The 25,599-nt window shown below is 34.2% G+C and overlaps 1 protein-coding gene across 7 annotated transcripts in view; it reads right to left on the bottom strand.

Moving 5' to 3' along the window:
• The window catches only part of LOC138325608 (uncharacterized), a 93,467-nt gene that overhangs the window by 27,901 nt on the left and 39,967 nt on the right, over positions 1–25,599 (bottom strand). Inside the window, exon 1 of one of the 7 annotated variants that reach the window (XM_069271382.1) lies at positions 1,336–1,826. The exons of 5 other annotated variants lie outside the window; for them this stretch is intronic. In XM_069271382.1, coding sequence (XP_069127483.1) covers positions 1,336–1,461 — 126 coding nt within the window. In that variant the 5' untranslated portion in view covers positions 1,462–1,826. Of the gene's footprint in view, positions 1–763; positions 931–1,335; positions 1,827–25,599 lie in introns of those variants that run through there. One more of the 7 variants, XM_069271383.1, reaches the window with a different exon arrangement.

Raw genomic sequence — 25,599 nt, 5'->3', positions numbered from 1 at the left:
TTAATCGTGTTTATATATGTCTAATTAACACAAAAAATATCATAAAATAATTTATTTTGCCTTAATTGCATGCGCAATCAGTATTTCATTCCATATAGGATATAGTGACACGGAATTTTTTCGGGATGCAATTAATTATTTTTCATATTTTTAACTTAATGTAAAATTAAAGCTCAAACTTTTCAATGGTGGTAATGGTGTAAAGTAAGCAACTTTTGTAAATGAAGAAAAATACTAAATCGTTGCTACTGTTTGTTTTTGATAGTGAAAAAATGCCATTTGTCAGCGGTGGAGCATCTTTAATGATGATAACATCAGTACACCACTGAAATCCCAAAGACTTGCATTATTACCAGAGGTAAATATATAGCCATCTTTGTACAGTACATACAGCCCTATTTATGAATATTAAATTGACATAAATCTGACCATTGTTGTCCACAGTGACCAGAAAATTAAGTAAATCTACATTCTTTGGACCTTCCAAATGCTTATAGAATAAGATCAAGATTAAAACTTCAGTAAAAAGTGTACATTGATATATGTGTTATACATTTTCAGACATTTTAGTGGTTCATGTATCAAAATTAAGCTTAGATATTCTTTTTGTGAAATTTGAATCAGAAATGTTGTACAGGACTAGTCCAACTATATGTAGACTGTAAATATTTCCTAGCGGGTTCTTTTGCTGTTCTTTACCAGGAATAGGCACATAGGTATTAATACAGAAAAAATGGGGTTGATCAGGTATATTATCACTCACCCGGCGGCCCGTTTTTTGTCCAGGATAAACTTTATCCAAAGAATAAAGCGGCAAAGGCATGATTGTTATGGAGACCAAACCAGGGATGTCAATCCATTGTAGTGAAAAACAAACTCATCGTCGTGACAACTACGTAAAAACCTGCCCAATAGCCTTATTACATTCCGTGACAAACCCTGGACTTTTAAAATGTTTATTGAAACATATAAAACCATCAAGACTGCCATGTAGACATTGAATTTAAAATTTCCATTGTTTCATCCTCCAATGGGGAGACAACTCTGGTCATCTGAACCATGCATACATGGAAGTACCTTTAATTAACTTGGATCATGTCAGGTATAAGGTTATACATCTTCAAAAACCTGTTTTGTTCTCCAGATTAAAGTCATTACCTGTTTTGAGGATTTTTATGTTTACTTGTAAACAATACCTGTGACTTGACAATGCATCCTTAAGACAAAGCTTTATCAGACAATGCTGTAGATATAAAATTAACCTGGCCTTTAGAACCTCTATAAACAACATCTGTGAGCCTTAGATTGGACCCACAGTGAACAGACTACTGGTACCTTCTTTTTGGAGAATGATGGTGCAGGTTCTGGCTGTCTCGGTGGTTGATTATTTATATTCTGTTTTCCTGGTCTCCTCTGCCTCCCCTCCCCCGGAAGACGTTCCTCCGGCCACACCCAGGCCATATTTAGGTCAGTATACCGATGGACAAGATACTCCCACGTCAGTTAAACCTTCCTCCCTGGCTAGTGACACAGGTATACGTCCCTAGCTCCCACAGATTGTATCACACTGTAGCCAAGTCCTTCTCAGTTACACCATTTTTATTAAAACTCAAACGCTTGAAATGCGCTATAGCAACCACAGATCCCTCTGGCCTTTGGTTGGCTATCTTAGGTGGACTGTTGAAATGTAAACTTTATAAAGGCGAATGGTAAGTCTTCCCTTACTCTACTGGCATGTAGAGATGTTGACAAACTTTAGTCTTTGACAAACATTCAAGTAGGTGTTGTTGGTGCGGGCACCACCGTACTGCCTGTCCGTGTATATATAAATAGTTACATACAAATCTACACCTTCCGTTATTCTTAACACCATACACTATAAAGCCTATCCAACAATAAACACTAGATTCATCAGATTGTCAGACCGATTGATTTTGGTGAAAGAAAAATAACCCATGCAGGCCGCGCTTTGAATTCAATAACTGTTATACATAGTGCAATATTTATGTGGCTAGCTGATATCTATTGGTTGTCTACAAAAACCCCCTTAAACCCTATACGAACATATACAAGGAACTTGAACCTAACCTCCATGGTCCTCATGGCGACGAAAGATTAACATCCCTCTCCAATACCATCAATAATGACATGTTTCATTCAGCGGAAGAAATTTATCATCGATTACATTTGAGTAAAGTATTAGTGGGAGTTACAACACACCAACATATGCCATTTAAATTCTGAAAGGTATGGGTATCTCTACTTCGTGTCCTGTCCCGTTTCTCTGGCCTGAGTTTTAGGCTGTACAGGGACCTACTACCTGGTATATAAGGTTATCTTCCAGGGTTTCAAAGTTACAGAAACTCCATGGCGTGCCATTCTCATTTCAACAGTGATTTGCTAAACAGCTACCAACATCAACAAAATCAATTAACCGCATTGCATCATTCCTGAGGAAAATGGTCTCAACAACTTAATGGGAGCTATGTTTTTACAAATGTCATATTTCACAATTCAATTTAAAGCTGTAGTTAATCGTTAATAATGATGTTGATTTCACTATAAATAAATCATTGTAATTCAATTAGGCCATTCATCACCTGTACAATAATATTGTTTAGCTAACAAAAGGTTCAAGTGGCCTGTTTGGAGCTCACACCTTTCTTAAGCTCAATTATTGATTTATCATTTTATACCCCATTAACCTCTTAACTATTAGTAATTATGACATCTGTACATTGGGATATATATAAATATTTACCTGAATGAAACAGGTAAGAGTCGTTGCTGGTTTAGCGAAACAAAATTTCTTTCTACATTGTAAAGCCTTCTTTATGTTAACAGTCAACAGGGTCAAAGTGACATATCTTATACACCCAGCACAAGGTCACAGAGATAACCATTGTGTATATTACAATCTCAATGTCAAGGTCATAGTCTGAACGTATCCATGTATTTTGTTAAGGTCACATAATATGTCAGTGTTTGAATAAATCAAGGGCATAATTTACTTCACAGCTTGCTTGACATCCTTTAAATGTCAAGGTAATAAAATGAGACAATTTACAATATCAACATCTTAGCACTATATTCAATGTAGAGGTTGTGAAATGGGCAACTGTGTGTGTGATATCATTATAGTATACATGACAATCTGTAAGGAAATCTGGCTATATGTGATATTATTATAGTATACATGACAATCTGCAAGGAAATCTGGCTATATGTGATATTATTATAGTATACATGACAATCTGTAAGGAAATCTGGCTATATGTGATATCATGACAATCTGAAGGAAATCTGGCTATATGTGATATCATTATAGTATACATGACAATCTGAAGGAAATCTGCTATATGTGATATTATTATAGTATACATGACAATCTGCAAGGAAATCTGGCTATATGTGATATCATTATAGTATACATGACAATCTGTAAGGAAATCTGGCTATATGTGATATTATTATTATAGTATACATGACAATCTGTAAGGAAATCTGGCTATATGTGATATTATTATAGTATACATGACAATCTGTAAGGAAATCTGGCTATATGTGATATCATTATAGTATACATGACAATCTGTAAGGAAATCTGGCTATATGTGATATCATTATAGTATACATGACAATCTGAGGAAATCTGGCTATATGTGATATTATTATAGTATACATGACAATCTGAAGGAAATCTGGCTATATGTGATATATTATAGTATACATGACAATCTGTAAGGAAATCTGGCTATATGTGATATTATTATAGTATACATGACAATCTGTAAGGAAATCTGGCTATATGTGATATTATTATAGTATACATGACAATCTGTAAGGAAATCTGGCTATATGTGAGCAACTTTTTCAAGGTCAAGTTCGCAGTCACAAAATACATTTGCACGGTAAGATTTGTGCTACAAACATCCTAAACATCATGGTCAGTAAAAAGGTGACTAGCAATGTTTCATAGAAAAACATGAAAATTGGCCATTGCTTATATCATTGTTGTCTGTTCTACATCCATGATCCTTTAGGTAGGTGAAGGTCAAAGAACACTGTGATACCAGTGTCAAACACTGATCACATAAATCATGACCAGAACACAGGGGAGGGTCAGAAGACAGATTGGCAAATCAATGTTGGGTGTCCTATTAATACATATTTTATCTAAATCCATGAAAAGTCCAATTTACACATGTCCATCAATCAGGCCACTTTCACATATCACCTGTTGGGTTAAAGGTCATATAACGGGTCGAACAGGTATACTTACAAAAGATTTTTCCTATCTTAAGAGTCAAAACCATGTAGTATGACAATGGAATGCATATGTTGGTGATTCAGCATATTGAAAAAGTTTCATAATTTTCAATTATCAGATTATCAAATCAAATTATCCCCTGAGCCCAATTCTGTTTGTCTTTTTATACTTCTAGAATAACTTCAGAGATTTTCTGGAAGATCTCCTGAGAAGACTTTTCTTCAAAGAAGAGCACAAATCAAATTGGGACTCTCCAACTACTGAATAGTTATGTTTACATGCTCTTGGTCAAGGTCACTAAAAGTGTAGTAAGGATAGGGTGTTACCCCAAAATAATTGCAACAGAATTTTTTCTGTGTTTTTCATACAGATCTGACTTTATACAAGAAAAAAAGTCGCCACAAATGAAAGTTTGGGAAAGTGTTTTTCTTGACCCCAAAAAATCAGAAAATAGGGATATTTGCATAATTTGCCTTTTTTGAAGCCAAATATAAACTTTTTAGAAAATCTACTGTATGGCAAGAATGTTATATGGATATAGCACAGAATGCCAAAAACATAAGTTGAAATCAACACAGGGAAAATGCTTTTGTTGGATAGTTAAGATAAAAAATTGTTATTATCAACAAAACCATTGATACTCATTTTGGTGGAATCTTTTTAAATAAAACTTGTTGATTAAAGGCTTTAAAAGTAAAAAAAAATTACTTTTACTACCTGAGATAACATGGTTGCTCAAAGTTGGTTTTGGCCTTTTCCAATGATGTTTTTAAGTCAAAATTGAATAATATGTCTTTTTTATTCAAGAATTATTCAGTAAGTACCATCTCAAGTGTTTAGATAGTTATTAATTCAGATTCTATGTAGGCTATTCTCACCTAAAAGAGACAACTATATCAAAATATCCACAAATACAAAAGACGCGAGTTCGATTAAATCCTCATTTAGTGCCAATTTGAGTAAACTTATCAAATTGGTTAAGTCCTTAAGTTGAAATATCAAAAATGTGAATATCTATTTTGTGACTAATCAGATTGCAAAATCCTTTGGCAGATATTATCACCATAATGGAGTGTTCTTTAAAAAGCGAGATTGAAGGTTGTTTTTTTTTAATCAAATATTTGAATAGGTCAGTTTTTCATTTTTCCATAATGGAACCGGTTGGGGGTTACACAATTTTCAATGAGATGCAGAAATAAAATAAGAGTTTAATTTAAATTCTATAGCTGACAATCATCACAGTTCTGATTTACTTACTGGCAAAATTTTATGACAAACAAATAAAGCATATATAAGACTTTGGTACTGCAGATTTATGGACTTAGACATATTTTGATATTCAGCCAAATTAACATGATAGGTAGTTTTTACTACTAAATAAGATGTCCATATTTATACCATTTTAACAACAAATGATCAAAATAACAAGTGTTTTTTTTTTATTTTCCTAAATATTATCTACCGAAATAGGTGTTTTGCCAAAAAGAGGCCCAAGAGGCCTTGGCGGTCACCTGAGTGCTGACACAGAAAGAGCATTGCAAAGTTGGTTCAAATTTGTAAAAAGTATTTACGAATGACAATAAAATTTGAAGTTGAACCTTCCTATTAGAATTTTTATTTTTTGTTTTTCATTTTGATAGGTATTGTATTATGTTACCAAACCTTATACTTAAAATTTCAATTTGCTTTGCCAACGTTAATCAACAAAACCAAACTAGAAGTCAGTCAGTGTCAGTGATTTTATAAATTTCACTTTTTAATCTATGAAAATTATTTGGTTCCATCAAACCTGTGAATTCAGAAGAAAGATTTTTCAAATTTGACCCCTTTTGGCCCCGCCCCTCTGGTCCCTATTTCAGGCTAATAATTCTAACCCAGTTTGACTAATTTCCTTTGAAAACAAAGCAAATAATGTTCATAAATTTATTTTTCCTATATAAACTTTAGTAAATTTGACCCCCTCCCTAGAGGAAAATCTAAGATCCCAGAGTCCTGAAATTCACATTTTTTGTAAAGGGCTTTAAGACCTTCCAATCTGCGAAGAGCATAATCTGGTTCAATAAAATCTGTGAATTCAGAAGAAGATTTTTGAAGTTTTAGCCAATTTGACCGCTTTTGGCCCGCCCCTAAGGCCTCTGGGGGTCAGCCAGCACAAATATGGATATGACGATAAAATGCTATCTCAGGCTAATAATTCTAACCCAGTTTGACTAATTTCCTATGAAAAATAAGCAAATAACGTTCATAAATGTGTTTTTCCTATATAAACTATAGTAAACTTGATTCCCTCCCCAGGGGGAAACACGAGACCCCAGGGTCATATAATTCACAATTTTTGTAAAGGACCTTAAGACCATTCTATCTATGAAGGTATTTGATTCTACCACATCTGTGAGTGGAGAAGAAGATTTTTGAAATTTCAGTCAATTTTACCCCTTTTGGCACCTCCCACAGCCCTCTGGGAGGTGGAGGTCATGTAATTCACAATGTTGATTGGCCTAATGCCTTAGAAGATTTGTGCAAAATTTCATTGAAATTGCTAGAGTAGTTTTTGAGAAGAAGTCGAAAATGTAAATTGTTTAGGAACACACGATGGACGACGCACGACGACGGACAAAAGGCGATAAGAATAGGTCACTTGAGACTTCGTCTCAGGTAACCTAAAAATCTAAGTATAAAAAACACTTCAAATTGGCACAATCAGTCAACTTGACAGGTTAATATTTAGTTTTTTCTAACTAATGTTTTATCGATCATGCATTAATATCAAAGAAAAAGTAATCCTTTAAGACATAAAACATAAACTAATATTGTTCAGGGTATTATTTTATAAAAGTTTGCATCTAAAAAGAACAAAAATGGTAATGCTAGCTAAATCCAAATGGTTTTGAGCCATTTTCATCCTTTTTTGCCATTTTTATTCCTTGGATTGACTGAAATTATTGTATCATTTCAACTTATTTGTACTAACCTAAAGTTTGCTTACTATATAACCGATTTCATATTTTAAGTATTGCAAAAATAGCAGATATTGGACTTTAAAAGTGGTCAAAAGTGTGATTTCTTTATATTTTCTTATTTTTCGGGTGTTGAAAAAAGGACTTTCCGAACATATGATTTTTGGCAACTTTTTTCATGGTAAAATACTAAGATCCTCCAAATCAAAAAGCAGAAAACATATTCTGTTGCAATTATTTGGAGGTTAGGTATTTTTACTGGACTTTAAGTCAGTGTAGTGACATTAGCCAAGCTTATTATTACATGTACACTGCACATCACCGATACAAGTTCAAACTGCAAGTTTCCTTATCCACCAATATTCAAGAGGTACACAATGCTTAATTAAGTCAGCAATTATGAGAATGAACTGTATAAGAAGCAACAGATGAACCTTAACTTCCAGTAACTGCTAAGATTAATGAGACATATTAATGGAAATTCAATGTAAACCAATATGTTTCATTATACTTAATCTCCCATACCATACGTTTTTAGCTATCCAGATAACAAGGAAACTGTACTTACATATTGCGCCCAGCATATGGTTTGTTATTACTTTTTAATCAATTAAAGATCTATATCAAATTCCTGACTCTGAACGTAAACATTTTCAATGAAGTAAGGGGGGTGTGAAATCATAAATATTAATGAATATCGAAGATAAAATCTACTATGGAATTTAATATTTCTTTGATCTGAAGTGTGAGATGACATATACAACACAAATATTTCAAATCTAAATATTCTCTACTATCTCTAATAACGCCCAGCCTTCTTTAAAACTGACTGTATAGTATACATGTACATGTTCATTGTAGTCTGATATTCAAACACATATGGCCAATTGTCAACTGTCAATAAGGTTATTCTAACAAAAATCCACATAACTTATTCGATCAGTAGTCTATTCCATTGTATTTGACTCTCGAAGTTCGCCATTAACAGCTATGGTCATTTAATGATTGCCTCACAATATGTTGTGTGTGTGAATGTTGTATTTTAGGGACCTGTGGTATATTCATGTTGTGTCTCCCTGCAATAGTCTCACTCTTTTCTTTTTTATAGTGCTATCTCACTGAAGCATACTGTCAAAGACACTGATCACCACACCCCACCAGCTGGTCACATTACACCAGCAGAAACTACCACTGCTATTGACAATGGTGGCTCAGTCAGGGGACTAAACCATAGACTTCCTGACAAGGACAAGAGTTCATATCAAAGCCAAAAGTGAGGTGGTGTCAAGGGAGGCATTAGGGAGAAGAAAACTCTGAAGTGTTGGTCTTTAGGGAAAAGATAGACATACATACAATGACCAAACATTATCAATATTTATCAATATCCAGGATCACTCCACTATGACTTCAACAAGTGTTATACCATACTTATAAAGCAACATTTTTTTTTGTGTGTTAAAGAACTTTTAAAAACTTTTAAGCTTTAGTGAGCAGGGGGACAATAGATTCACCTTTGACAATACGCCTTTATCCTAGTTGTTGTCTATACAGGGAATACAGATGTGACAGATTCATCACTTTATCTGTGATGGTTCAAAATTTAAGCTTGGAAAAGAATTGTTAGAAAAATAACAATCGACTTTGCCTCTTGACTATAAGGTCAGGGCGACAAACGTACAATGCAGTGCTGCACAGGGGTTGCAAATATTCCTATATATCTAGCTGGCTCTATAAAAAGATATTGTACATGGATGTGTTAATGAGGAACTATTTTTCATGAAATATGTCTCAAAACAGAAGAACCCTTTACATCTAGCTGGCTCTATAAAAAGTTGGAGTGTACATGTGTTAGCACTGAGCCACCTGACCACCAGGTGAACATATCTATACCTCCCATTGGGGTTCAAACCACATTCTAAATCAGAACCCATCTGTATACATTATAGGGCTACATACAGATACACAATTCTAAAGTGACAACATCTAGAAGAGACCTGCCCTTAATCCCAGATAAAATCTACAGACATGACACTTGGGTGATTTATCCAAGAGATAGGGCCATATTGCTACACAACACTTAATGGTCAAATATTTGATCATGAGTTTATTTTGTTAAGAAGGTATTAGAGGATTACAGTTTAACCTTTAGGGTCAAATCTGTAGAGATTGTCTTCATCTTGGTTTCCAATATAGGACTATCACATATCATAGTTCATGTCAGACGATCTATGTTTTAGTGACAGCCAAAGCACAGGGTCCACCCCACATTGATCCAGATGAATGTAACAATCAAAACAGAAAATCTGAAGACAGTTTTCTTTTAAAATATGCTAATCTCTACCTTAAACCAAGTCCTTTACCTCTACATTGCACTAAAAAGTTACAGTCTACATATTTGGAGATTTTGGAACAACATGCATGAACAATATGTGTAAAATATTTTTAGATTTGTTACCAGTATAAAATCTATGTTTGACTTTCCTGTATATCTACAAATGTTTCAAGGATACTTGAATGCTAGCTTCATGGTAGATCTTTACTGCATGTATGTATGAGCAAATTGAAGTACAATGTATATGTAGATGTAGTGTCTGCATGTACATGTAATATTCTCAATGTAATCTTTCTGGTAAATATTATCATTTGAACTTTGTGTATACTATGCCATAAAGTACATGTAGTTAAAATGGTGCAATTGGAGTGAACAAATGAAGACAAATAATAACAATATTGATAAATTTCTTCAGAAAGAGCCTACTGGATAACTGCTTGCACGCAATTACTCAATTTCGATATTTTTTCTTTATAAATATTCAGTTCTTTTACAAATAACCTTATTAAATAGTAGGACAGGCAAACTAATTTCTGTCTAGCAGAAAATTGTACAATGTGTACATTGTATGGATAAAGAGAGAGATTCTATTCAGTATTGGGGACTTATAATTAGAGGCCGAGAAGTCTTTCTACAACAATCTCATCAATATATTGTAAACAGCCCCATAATGAAATCATGTTCAATTTTGTGCGTTTGTATCTAGTAATTGATAAAAAGAAATGGATCTATTCACAAATTCTCACCCTAAGTGAGTAGACCTACAGTATCCATGGATCTTTTACACATGTATATCATGCACGTGGTCTCATATATTTTTAAACAAGTTACCGTATCCAAGTCTGGCAATCTTCTGTTTATCAAGGACGATCACTCTTTTTAACTCTTGTATTTTCCCGCCTGGCCCTCAAGCTGTACAAACAGGCCGGAAAATCTATTTTCTTCTATTCTCTACATCATTAATAAAGTCATTTTGATTGAATTTCTGCTTAAATATGACTATAACACAAAGATATATAATCTATCTACAGATGCATTCTGAAACTTAACATTGACTAAATCAATGTGTTGCTTCCTATTCCATCAATGTTAAAGGCATACATGTAGCACGACAAGACACATTTGATCATTACGTCGGGTAGCCCATCAGAAGTTTCTCAATATGTCGACGTCTAATATATTGGATTAATTGCTTCCTTAAATTACAACTTTGTACCTGTGTACATCTCAAAGCTAACAACAAACCAGACAAACAAAGAGTTTATGGAAATTTCAGTGGACGCTGCCTTTTTCAGTTAAATAAATACGTGTATGTTGTATTTCAATTGTCATAATCAATATTTATATTAAAATCATGTTGTAGAACATTGATTGTGTACTTTGTGAAATCGAACGAAACATATGCCAAATACCACCGTATTTTCAGTCGTTCTATCGTCTTTATACACATGTACTAAAGGCCTTGAGCCGATGAACATCTGGAGCCTGTACTAAGGAGGGGAGACAATTCTTACGTCTCTCAACGACTTATCGTTGTGTACATTTAAATCGCCCAGTCTAATTGCACTCACCTGGGTAATACACACTAAGCACTTTACCTGTGCAGTTAGGAAATATTTGGCAGGTGGCAAATTGAGCACTACAAATTACATACTAACCCACAATACGACGTATAATTAACCTTTTATCAACAAACCCTTTGTACGAGATTTTCACCATTTTACTCCACTTTCTTAACAAACGATTACCATACAAAACGCATACTTATCATATGTCCCAAAATGGAGACAGTGCATAGGGACTAGCCTTGTATGGTAATATACCTATTATATAAGTTATAATGAACCTCTATCTAATTCTTTACTGTCCTATATATTGTAGAAAATATTTATTGAAGTTAACCTAGACAATGCTCCAGTTAATTGATTGATTTCTTTCTCTCATGTGGAAATGAAATCTAACAACACACGATTACCAATAGGTTGAATGATTCTCAAGGAAAGGAATGGGTTTCAAATAGATATACAGAGTTATGTTTTTCACGGAATGTGGATAACGGACAACGTTTTAAGAAAGTGTGACTCGTGGGTTACTGACGATGATGGTTTATATGACCATGGAGTTAATGCAACATCTTCCCTATGTACTTGTCAGGAAAAAAAAACTATTCCTCAGCTATAGACGACACTCATACACACATTAAATAGTTTGCACTAAGCGCTTATACTCTTTATAAAAGACTACTACCTATACAAAATACTTACTACTAAAGTAAAAGTTAGTATACCGAATACACCTACATTAGTATTCGATATACGATCAAATTTCGTAATGAAGTGTGTAGTGCGCTGAAGGTGCTAATGCAAATTAAAGATTCTAGATACATCAAGTGCTATGTATATACGTTTACCCGCCTAAAAGCCGTGAAATGTTTAACAATCAACTCCATATCTTAAGTGTTGGGTACACGCTTATTGCCTAGCAAAACACCATGATAGAAAACTGATCTCTAATAGATATTTAATTAATCATACCACACACGAGAGACAGACCAGCAAATTATCGCTTCAATTGTCATGTCAAATTATAGTGCAGTCGTGGATATAAAAAAGATAAATCAAATATTTGTTTAAAAATATACAACGCAAAAATTGATATCGGTCATTTAAACATCTACTAGAGTAAATAGTTATGCGATATGCAGGTATAAGGTGTTAAATTGGTCGTACCGTCCATTTAATCCAATATTTGACAAACAATTTATGGATATTACTGGTATAATCATTGATCTCTACAGAGAATTCTCATTAATTTGCTTGTAAATTGTGATTCTATACATCATATACTAATATTCCAATAACATTATCACGGCGTCTTAGTGCTTACATGTAATGTGTCTGGCATTCTGACGCCTTCCACCTGGAGATGTTTGTGGTCGGGTGGGTAAGATGCATGATATCCTATACCACGTCATCTTCTATTTCCTTGGTAATGAGTTTGATTTTCCTAGCTAGGACAGTTCAAACCGTCGGTCGGTTTTTTATCCTAAAACTACGTTTTTCTCCACAATTGTAAACATGAGACGGCTGTACAAGTATGTATTGAGTATTGATATATTGGGTACGAATAGCGTATATAATGCGAATGATTTCCGCAATCAAAATTTTGGACGTGTACGGATGTTAGGCGATAGATACAAGTACGATTTACGAATATTGCTTATGTTCAACTATTATCAACCAATTTTGTGCGCAATACATTCGCAAAACTTCCTTAACGCCAGTGGGACCGGGCCATTTAGCCATGGTATTCAGTATGGTATCGGTGTTTTGGGGGGTATCTGTATCATTTTAATTTGACAATCAAGGAGTGGCAAAGAAAATCAAGTAATATGGACATATTTTCTATTATAAGGAGAACAAGACAGACTCGTCTTGTTTAACTAAACTCTCAACTGAAACTGGTTCTAGATAGTTGTCTTTCCGGTTCTAGATAGTTGTCTTTCTGGTTCTAGATAGTTGTCTATCTTGTTCTAGATAGTTGTCTTTCTGGTTCTAGATAGTTGTCTTTCTGGTTCTAGATAGTTGTCTTTCCGGTTCTAGATAGTTGTCTTTCTGGTTCTAGATAGTTGCCTTCCAGTTTAAGACTTCGTAGAATCCGCTAGCCAAAGGATTTCTTCATCACAATCATTCGTAATTTATTGCTATATATATATATATATATATATATATATATAATTCTAATAAGTGATTGTCGTTCTATTGTCAAACAGAATAAAACCGTGTATTTAGTAATTTATGTACTAGTCTATTTTAACAGGGACCTAACAACAGCTATCAAGTATCACTGTGGCCCTCATTGATAGACAGGTAATACATACAGAAAAAAACCTTCCTGTTGTGTTCGATATTCATTATCAATCCTATTGTCATTTCTATAAACCTGCTATGCTGGAAACAAACGGAGGAGAACATCTATAGATCGTTTTTCATACTTGATTATATATTTTAATGATTTTATTGTAACGTAATATTTTTTTTCCGATTTCTTCACAACCTAGTGCATTAAATAACTACATGTATCATTAGCGATGCTGGTCTGGTGGTCAATGGTAGAATACACTATTAATTGTAGAATACACTATTAATTGTACGTGCATTTCTACATTTTATGCTGATAAAGTTAAACATCTTATAGGTTTACTTTCAAACATCAACTATCCCTTCCAAACTTTACTTTCACATTTTAATCATAATGGAAATCTGATATATCGTACCTTGCATCCCTGTACATGCATTGCTAGTCGACATATTGTTCATTGCATGTGTATTGTAAGGTACATGTGTACAATACGCCGATATGCTGAGATGTTACACTATAGACCAACATTAACTTGTTGTTACATGGTATATGGTACCGTAAAAGTTCACCTGCCCTTAATTTTAAATACTTGCCCTTCAACGGATTACGGGGATATCTCCCTGAAAATGGCAAATCAGCAGGCCGCCAATAGGGGGGTTATTGACGAATGGACTAGGTGTCGATTGGACCCCACCTTAGGTATTACAAGTATTACACCAGTCAATAAGGGAATTCCATCGATTCTAAAGGTCATTCGGTACCTTCTGATGCCAGACCATAACCTTAACCCCAAATGGCTGTCATACATCTGCACTAGTCCGGGAATCGACTTCTCACCGGATATCAATCAATGCAGAAAGAGGTTTTATCCTCAAAGTTAAGTCGCTTTATGCTTCTAAAAGCTGGCGATCAATATACCCAACATAGCGAATACATACAGGTGTATGGAAATACGTCTTAGTAAAATTGTTTTCTAATTTTACAAAACGTCATGGACACTTCTTTTGTATACGGTGCATATGGAACATCTGTAATAATCATGACAATGCAGCTGTTACCGAAAAATAGTATCGAGTTTTACACGTCAATCGATAAGGTCATTCCTCAAGGTAATTCAAAATGTCGTTGTTGGAAATGTTTGAATAAAGACATATTCTGAGAAGATTCATAAGAAGGTGATGATGTAGTATAAGATCTTTATTAGACGCCATCACATCCGATTTGTCTGTGCCCCAGGTTTCGATCTCTGTCAGCAGGCAACATAGCATGACAGGTTGTAGATAATCTAGGCTAAGTCACGTGACATGTTATGTGGTTAATCTCTGTCGGATGACGTCAGAACGTCACTGGAAGCCGTCAAAGGTCAAAGACGTCATCAGTTTAAGATCAAGAGAAAGTGCAGTATGTGTGCCGATAAAAGAATAAACAGACGCCATGGTAGTATAGTGAGCATGCATGTAGCAAACCCCTGTCATGACGTGGCAAGTTAAGATTTTAAGTGGAGATCTAGATTGACGTGATGAGCAAATCCTGTAACGATTTTAACACATATCACAACTTTCAAGCAACATGGCAATCAGTTTTGTACAGGTTCACGTATTTATGCAAATGAGTTTCATTAAATCTGAGTAAAGGTAACTTAAAAGATATACTGAATAAGTAACCTATAAAATTACATTATCAAAGTACATTTGTAGTAGTTATTTATTACCATATCTTCTATGCTTCCTATAAATAACAAAGGCGAGTTACAAAGTTAAATTTCCATGCCATGTCTTATATAACTGGTAATGCAAAAAGCAGAGAAAATGTCATACCAATGTGTTTAAGTGTTAAGTTAGGGCACCATCTCTTACGTTAGTACAAATCTATTACGAACATGAAGTAGTACATTTGGCAATGTTGACCGACTTATATTTACGTCCAGCATGTCTCTTTACCTTACCATGAGGGTCCTAACAGTTCCACACGTTTATTCTATTTGAACAGTGTGTGTTGTAGGGAAGTATTCAAATCAAAGACATTTTACAGCTTTTTGCTCATTCGGCGTCATGAACTCGAGTGGTTGAAAACATACGGCGGCACATTTGGTTCGTTTACCTGGGTGTAGAGCACGCCTTGAGGAGACACGAATTGGAGTCATTGACTATTAAAGTCATGTAAACACCACTCGAGGAACCAAGACTGAAGTGGAACATACCATTGATGACATGTATACAGCACATTTATTTTACCAATACATCAAACACACATTACAAATTGGATGAAGTGCCTCTTCAAGTCAAGTGACTAGTGGAGTAATGTTAGGTAATGTCTATTAGGTAATATCAGTTTCGTGGTATTGTTTACATACTGATGTCATAGGTTCCATGTGTAATTGTACAAGAAGTTAGTCATTGAATTCTGTTTTAATTTGTTGATTGTTTCTTTTTTGCATTTTTAATCACAAAATTTAAACTATTATTACTATAAAGCAGTTAGTAAGATTTTCGATTTGGTTGCCACCAAAATTTTTTTTGTGACCTTGAACATCATTGAGGGGCTCAAGGATGAAGAAAATTTATTCATGCTTCAACATTACTGACGATTCCTAGAAGGACAAAACAACTTTACTCTAACACCACAGACGAGCACTACCAGTAAGCGCAAACTGTCTGATGGCTCTAAGATAAAGCACTGATACATTACTTACTAGAGATAAAGCACTGATACATTACTTACTAGAGCAAGAAGGACAAAATTAATGGTTTAAAGACTTTTTATATAATGCAAACCATTCGCTTCTCCTGCAGCTAACTGGTGAGCTTATGGAATCACGCTTGCAAATATTAATATTGTTCCTCTGGTGTCGGAAGGTCGTATCATAATCCACCCGTTGAAATAGTATGGCTGTGAACACACACGCTGTCACAATGTAATATGATAGTGGGGACTCGTGTCAGTGTTGGGTGTTAAACAGTCCACCTAAGGTGAGCATACCTACAGAGACATATGGTCTTAGTCGTAAGGGAAAACATTTACTCCTTACTCGTATAACATGTTACAACATATGAAGTTTTCATTTCGATAATTAAATGTCGTGTTGGTTGTTTTTACGATTGGCTCCTTTAACCCCTGTCTTGGGTTCAATTCTTTTATAATGTTTTGTCCTATTTTTTGAAGACATTTATGAACTAATACAAACTCGTTCCTGGATAGAGGTTACACATTTTATCAGATATTTTATTTAAACATTCTTAAATCATCAGACTCCATTGACGTTGAGGAGTGTAACGCATTTCGTTGGCGACCCAAAACTGTATCAAAGTACAGTTTAAATATCGCCTTACTGATATGACATGTTAATATTTCAAATTAATAGAAGAACTTTTGATAATGACTTTATTCCGAGGTTAAACCATCCTTGAATACCCAGGCGTTATATAGCGACTAAATGGATATCTAGTAACTTTTCACCACAAACATTTCAATCGGTACCGGGAACCCTTTTGTTCGTCTCCCACTGATCATCGATTGATAAAAACCTGCCATTCACAAGAGACAAACCTCTGTACCCAATTACCATATCATATCATTAATTTCTGACTGGTCACGTATTGACGTTTGATCTAATATAGAAGTTTTACTTTGTATATATATTAACTCACCTGTACTTGTCATGGTCATTTCTGTATAGTGGTGTTGTGTGTGGAAGTCGAGGAAATGGAATGTAGAATTCACCATAAAGGATATAGGATCGCTTCAAGGTCAGACATATGAAGAAGCAGAGCTAATAATGTATATCTGCTTGTCTAAGGGATAAGAAAACTTCATACAGAGTTGTCAAATTAATTGGTTACTTTCAAAATAACACCGTGACCCGGAGGATTTATTTTCAAAACTTATAACAAAAAATAACCTCTGTAATGTATCTCAAAAGAACGCGTACCGCGACAAGTATTTAGAGATTAAAACACACAATATTGAATAGGAGAGAAAGGAAATCAAATCAAATGACGTTTAGGCCCTCATTTTTCGAAAAAGGTCCCTACTTAATAATAAACGAAATCATACGTAAGTCATACATTTTAAATTAAGTTATATCATTATATGACTGAAGTTGGCGGTTAGCAATCGGGGCAAGATACCATAGAAAACATTACAGGACACAAACCAGGGGTTTCAGGACAATAAGCGCGCTATGCGTTATATCGAACAAATCTGGCAAAACAGTGTAAGTTATAACATTGGAAATTCATTTTGATGCCAATTACGGTTACAAGTTGGCTATACGAACGTCTCCAACATTAATTAACACTGGTTGATTTCTGATATTCTCTATTACCAAATAAAACACACATATTTTTGTTTGTTCGAATGCACGCTTAGACTTAATTCCCCCATTCAGGTATTGCGAACGCAAAGTTTATAACGTATTGTACTGGAAACATGACATGCCAGAATGTTTACAGACATCATGTATATATCTAAGGGTTGTTTTCATATAATGTTCAATGGGTTCTTACCAGAGATAAGATAATAGGAGAATTTCTAATTCAAGACAACGCTTACCCTTATGAAGTATCTTTAAGTCATACTGTCATACAAGAAGCTATGGTTAGCTGCTCTCTTTAAGTCATACTGTCATACTAGAAGCTATGGTTAGCTGCTCTCTTTAAGTCATACTGTCATACTAGAAGCTATGGTTAGCTGCTCTCTTTAAGTCATACTGTCATACTAGAAGCTATGGTTAGCTGCTCTCTTTAAGTCATACTGTCATACAAGAAGCTATGGTTAGCTGCTCTCTTTAAGTCATACTGTCATACAAGAAGCTATGGTTAGCTGCTCTCTTTAAGTCATACTGTCATACAAGAAGCTATGGTTAGCTGCTCTCTTTAAGTCATACTGTCATACTAGAAGCTATGGTTAGCTGCTCTCTTTAAGTCATACTGTCATACTAGAAGCTATGGTTAGCTGCTCTCTTTAAGTCATACTGTCATACAAGAAGCTATGGTTAGCTGCTCTCTTTAAGTCATACTGTCATACTAGAAGCTATGGTTAGCTGCTGTCTTTAAGTCATACTGTCATACTAGAAGCTATGGTTAGCTGCTCTCTTTAAGTCATACTGTCATACAAGAAGCTATGGTTAGCTGCTCTCTTTAAGTCATACTGTCATACTAGAAGCTATGGTTAGCTGCTCTCTTTAAGTCATACTGTCATACTAGAAGCTATGGTTAGCTGCTGTCTTTAAGGTATCATCGATAACATAAATGACCACTTTCAGCGTACCACCTTTAACTCCATCGTACGTATACCAGCACAAGTAATAGAAACATACTTATATATGCAATATTTTTTTCAAATCATACATGAACTTGAAAATTGTTGTAAAATGTTTGCATGAACTTGACAACTGTAATAAATATCTGTAGTAAATACATATATATATTTACTCGACTGTAGGCGATGAAAAAATAAAATTCCATTTCACCACCGAGTTTACTCTTGGCAGCAGTCAATGAAGTGTGTTCACCATATGTAATATAGTTTTACAATTTTTTTACATTTAAAAGATAAACGTCATAAAATTGCCAAATTTACCACTGGGGAACCACTTAAGAAATCTCTACCACTAAATTAGGGCGAAATATTCACATTGCTTCTTAATGTCTACGACATTGCGATATTCTCTGAAATGGCCTTCACGTCAACACAGTTACAGATAAAAATATCGAAGGTTAATGTGACCTAATGGTTTATTTATTCAATTAACTTGCTATAAGATGGTTCCATGACTGGATATGTGTCTTTAGACACAAAATCCCATAAAAGGATATTATTGTAATAGATGAAAAATTTAATTAAAGTGAAAAATAAAAATATCAGATTTAAACATAATTTTCAAACTATTTACTACTTATACTCTGACTTCTTCCCATATTTTTAACCTATTATGTTTTGACTCTAACATGATTGACCAGTCCTACAGGAAGGGAAATGCTGTGCATTGTGAAGTTTAATAGCTAATGTATCCTAATACTTTTTTAAAATATTTTTATCATCATTATCATTTTGATGTAATTCTGTAATTTCTTATTATAGTAACAGAATGCTATATTAACCGAATGCGCCATTAATAACGCCTATTAAATGTAGTTGTAAATTTTTTTAAAGTTGTATTTGCATATGTTTGCCTTGTCCATTGATGCCAATTTTATGTCAATATTTAAACAATAGCATAATCCTTTGTATTTCAATAATACTTATTTTTAGCTGTAGAAGATTATGTAGGATGTGCGATTGTAACAAATCCTCTATTATCAATATATAAAAAGGCGTTCCGAATTATGATAATTCAATTCTATCTCCGGGAGCGTTGATATCTTGCCTCTGTTAAATGACCGTTGATATTCAACATTATCGCCCTTTTATAAAAGGAAGGAACTATATCTAAATGTAATGATTTCCCATATCATCGGAAATTAAAGCGTTCATGCTGATTACTTTACAGGAAACCCCCTGTAAAACAACGAGTCATTTATATATTGATTTATTAATAAAATCTACAATAAACATTGATCGGTTAATAATACCCCGAATAATGTTACCAATGGTTACAAACCACTGTTCAGTTTACGAGTGTAGGTTGCTATGGCTAACAATGTAGTAATACGACATTTAATCAGTTGGAATTGCACACCAACAAACTTGTGTCAATTAATAAAATATATATTTTTGTTATATCTTTGCAGATAGATCGCTGAATAAATGATGATATTTAAAAAAAACCCACATAGACCGCAAACAGTGTTGTAGTTAAATTTTGTCAGACTTCATGTAATAACGTGTGAGTGAAACGGAAGCTCAAATGGAATGTTGGCACGTGGGGTGATTCTAGGGACGAATTGAATTCTGGTCGTCATGGAAGATATCGATAGTTGTTGCCATATACTTGAATGTGATCTCAAGCCTTATGGTGATTCCATTGATTGTAGTCCTTGTGAGCGGTTCATCGCTACAAAACATTTCTCTGTTGATTTCGACGCCTGTAGGTTTTAAAAATATAAGTCGATACATAAATGGCAATAACTGACAGAAGTGCTCGTAAACTCTCTCAGGTCTTTCACGCCTGTTTCACCTGTACAACCTTTTTTGTATGACTGAGAATGAGCCAGATGAGCAGCGCTGCGCGATGTAAAAAGATATTTATACTAATTCGACAGACAGTTGAGTATACAAAAGCAGCACAAATCCATGTTTATGAATAACTTGACTATAAAGGCAATACGTGATATTTTTCCAAATAGATGCCCTTAAGTCGTCGATTCATGACAGTCATTTTATTTTCGAAAATGAGTCATGATAGGTTTTGGGAATCTCAACATCAAAAAAGAAAATGTTGGAGCTATTTATTTTAAGAATGTCATGCTTTGAAATGACGATTACCGATTACATAATTTTAAAATAAGTACAGATATTTCTTTCTTAATCCGTTTTTTTCTCTGTTATTTGTTGATGAAGAGGTGTTTCTATGCTAATTCTAAGAGTCCGTAGCTAGTTTCTTTTAAAGTCTTAATAATTTTTGATTCGTTTCTTTTCCTGTTACGAAATAACTTTTCTCGTGTTTATAAAAAAAACTTTTTTCCCTGCATCAAATCATTGAAGTGACATATAGAGACATTATTGTTTTAACACACTAATCCTAGTTACTATTATACATAGGATTCATACTGTATACATATCTGTCATATCATGCATATCACATCCATTTATAACCAATATTGACTGTTTCCATGGTACCGACATCAGCTAAATAGTGTTTTACATTCAGCCTTGGCGAATTCGTCTGTTATTGAAAATTCATGTACTGTTTAGGTAGCATCAGGACGCCCTTTCCGGAACAGAACATTAATTGGGTAATTATTATATTTATCCCCGCAGATCACCGTAATAATCCGTTTTGCTTGCTACAAGGACCCCCGAGAAAGAACTGTATTGTTTATTCCGGAATTATGATGTATCTGATGATGTTTCCAGGGGTATAATCCCCCCATTATCACCACACAGTTAAATTAACTGACACATTAATATGTCCTATCTCTATATATTATTAATGGGATTTTTAAATGACTAGTTATGTGAACGCCACGATGCCTGTCGGTCTAAAGTGAGTGTTGAGCGACATTCTCCGACCTATCTCTGTGTAGTCGAGTGGAATAACAACTTACTTCAAGTAATATATTGTAAGCTAGGTGTTTCAGCATTTCCAAAGCAGCTTAAAATCGTGAAATAGATTTGGTTAATCCTTTAAAGGGAACTATGTCGAGGTTGGATTACAGTCAGTAGAGCTGTCGGTCATGTAATGTGGGCCGGATTAAACCACTATTGTGGTTCTTTGGTTATATTTACATTTTAAATGTACAATAACTAATATCAACAACACACAGGATGTAATATTACAGGCTATTTGAGCTATATTGGGAAGAACGGTTTAATTTTCAGCCTTTTAAATTGCTGACCGAAATAAGTGGCATGGTTCAAATTTCTTGCTTTTATTAAAAATTATTTTTTAATTAGAATTTGGCAAGTTTGTAATGTAAGGAGGGGAACGTTATTACTTCATATCAGCATCCATGACCTTAACATATCGTAATCACTAAATGATATCAGACTTTTAGTTGTACAGGTGGTAAAGTAAGTAAAAAATGCCCCCGGTTTCTTTATAGGGTGTTCTATGTAACGTAACCAATGGTGTTTCCGTGTTGTTCCTTACCGAGAAACAGCAGCTACTAGAGAAATGGTACTTCATATAGTTAATGTTTGTGCATAGTGTCTAGATTATCGAAGTAGGACTAGACTACAATTTAGCTTTAAATCTTTACCTGTATGTTTAAGTGAGAAAGCACTATACAGTTGGTGAATTTCCACTAGCACAAAAGGACACAAAATGAATATACCATAGTCTCCCAAAAACATTTACAAAGAATTGTCAGATCGAATAAAGCTGCATATATATATATATGTATGTATATATCCATTACATCCGTTATCACCTAATATGATGATAGCTCTAATTGTCGCCAATATAAAATCAAACAGAATGTTGATCATTTCACGTTTTGTAACATCCCTGAAGATCGTGGAGAATCACAATACTGATCTCTTATTGGTAGCCGTAAGTTTTCAAACAGTACTTTCATCTATATGAAATTGTACATTTTCGATGCAACTAATGAATTTGATGAACAAACTAAAATCAACTTACATTTCATAGTAGGCCTATACAACTCTACTTTGTCCTACTGAGTACTGAGAAAATAGTTGGGATGTGCACTTCTTATATACTTACAATGTATGTTTTAATTTTTATTTTATTCTGAGTGGCGCCAAAAGAATAAAAAGTCTGCATAATATATTCATAAACTCATCAACCGTAATTATTGTAGTAAATTGTATATTGTTAATCTTTGCGATCAATTAGGGTGATTGATTTTTTATATGATATAAAAGAATCCCTCTGTATCAAATCAAAATCATGAAAGGCCCAATATTATCTTCTTAAAAGCAGTTATGTAAGCGTGCTCGATTAAACACTAAGACAAGACAAAGAAATATAAGTTTTAACGTTATTTGGATTAGTTAATTTTGTTTTGAAGATATAAAAATGATAGCATTAGTTCATGATAACATCGTAAGTGAAATCCAGTATCAAAACTAATCATTGTTAATTGAGTTTAATTATGAGAGAAGGGATCAGATTAATATATTTTTTATACCTATAATGTGTTATACAGTACCGGGATCAAAGTAAGCGATCCCGTGATAACAGATCGGTGAAGCTTTGACAGGGTATGACCGTCAAACCAGTTATCGTCCACCCAGTGTAACACGACCGACATCACAAAGCTAATTAACCGAGTCGAATACCCCTGAACATGAACCCTTACATATTTATCATTTCGCCCAAAATCATCCTGTGACAGACGAATAAAAGAAACTTACATGTGTATTGACGACAAGTTTCATTTTATAAGTGATTAAAGATCCAACTCCAAGATAAGTCGAGACTTGGTTGGATATTGGATTTCTACTCCTTGGGATGATTTGGATCTGGTGTTTTGAAGGGAATGATGGTAGTATGGGAATGTTAAGTGTTCGTTCGTACATGTGAAAACCTCCCCAGACTGGAGAACATTTAATTTCATTTATAATTAGCAGTATTTAGTTGTGAGCACGCGTGTTGTGTTTATCATGTAAACAAAATTTCTTGTCACAGGTAAAATATACGTGTGGAGATGGCGTTTTCTAGAACAGATATTGTAGTTAGTATGGCCGTTTTCTGGTCGTGACTTGATGTATAGATCAATCCTGATAGAAAACAACGCTGTAAACTTGCTTACAATGGGTTAATATGAAACATTGACAGCTGCAGCAAGAACCCCTTCAAAAGGAGTGCACTGTCTGTCATTAGCCATCGAACCGCCAATGTATTGTAAAGAAATAGCTTTACATGATACTGCGTTTGCTTGCAGTAAGCATTCTACCATTAAGCCAATACCATTCAGATTAACTCTCCCCACGTTTTGAACAGAATAACTAATATATGATATTTCAGGGTTGATAGACAAATGTGCAGTTACAGAAGTAAATGAATAACTAAAAAGTAATAAATAAATTCCTTTTCGGGTGCTCTGAACAGGTTTGACCCAATATTTACCCCATGCCTATCTTTACAACAAGCACTCGTCGTTTTAAAACGATTCATTATAATCTTTTAAATTTCAGGATAAGCATGTCAGTATTTCTACCTAGTCACGAGGATACACAAAAGATTTTCTTTATATCGTCGTTGCGCACCCTGTGTTAAGCAACTTTTGGATCTTCAAGGACAAAACGAAAATGAATATGCTAATTGTATAAGAAAGAAAATTCACACTTCTTCCTGTCTAGCATACATCTTAACAAGTTCTTTATCGATTTTCGTGTAAAGAGTTCGAATTCTACAAACACCAGAAAACAAAATAATAAGTGTCGAATTCAGCGCGTGGCTATTCAGCCAAGAAACATTATATGGGCCAATGATCGGACCTTTAAAGAAATATTTATTAATAAAGTCATTTTCAATAAATAGTTGTTTCGTAGTGTGTCAAATAGATATTCGGTAATACATAACGATAGTTGATTTGCTAGTCCAATGAACGAAGTCTGTTCGTAGCCCGTTCTACGGTTAGAAATCAATTACTAACAACTGACAGAGTTTGGATATAGGTGCCATGTATCTACACTGTAACAATAGGGAGCTAGTATAGCAATGACCAGTACAGTCTAATAGTCATGGGTACAGGTCGATGTTATAGCCATGACGACGAAAAGTCATACAATATGGAACACTCAATATAATCTATTGCCATTAAAATGTAGGCACATAAAGGTGGAGTGCCGGAATCTAATGCTTGGACGAATTACAGAAACGAGTACAAGGTTAACTATCACTAGCAACAATGATACATGTTGTACAGATAAGGTTTAATTAGGTTGTTCAATTTGAATTTAAATAAAAACAAGTATGTAAAATTTAATAACAAAACACAGAAGTTTCAGCATCCTAACAATGATAATCCACAAGTTCAATTTTAAAAGTCATTGTACAAACGACAACCAAAATTTAATTTTCGTATAAAAATGTTTCAAGTTGTAAAGTCCAACAATATGCCTCTTTCAATTACACAATCAAAGTCAGAAATTTTAATGGATATATACATGCAGCTTTATTCGATCTGACAATTCTATGTGATTGTTTTTGGGAGACTATGGTATATTCATTTTGTGTCCTTTTGTGATAGTGGAAATTCACTCACTGTAGGTGTTACTACATATGGAATGTTTTATTTCAGTTTTCGATGTTAAAATAAAATGTTTTGTTCTAAACCATCTCAACTGTTCTGTAATCTTTGTTATTTTCTTTTCGTCGTCCCATTTTTAAATACAACTATTTCGGTGATACCTTAAAAATAAGACGAATTACAAATTTTATTGACAGTGATTTGAAGCTCCGTTATGAAGCCACATTTAAAGCATGTACCCCAATTAATATTACACGTGAGCTCTAGAATAATGTAATAAACGTCTTCTGCGGGAAATGTAAAAATTAATCTATATGAATAGTATTTTGAAGCTTTCAATTTGATATTTTAGTTAGT

Source organism: Argopecten irradians, chromosome 6, assembly GCF_041381155.1.
Source record: "Argopecten irradians isolate NY chromosome 6, Ai_NY, whole genome shotgun sequence".
Classification (NCBI taxonomy): Eukaryota; Metazoa; Mollusca; class Bivalvia; order Pectinida; family Pectinidae; genus Argopecten; species Argopecten irradians.
Note: the sequence above shows the minus strand (reverse complement) of the source record. Positions and strands in the feature narration are given on the sequence as shown.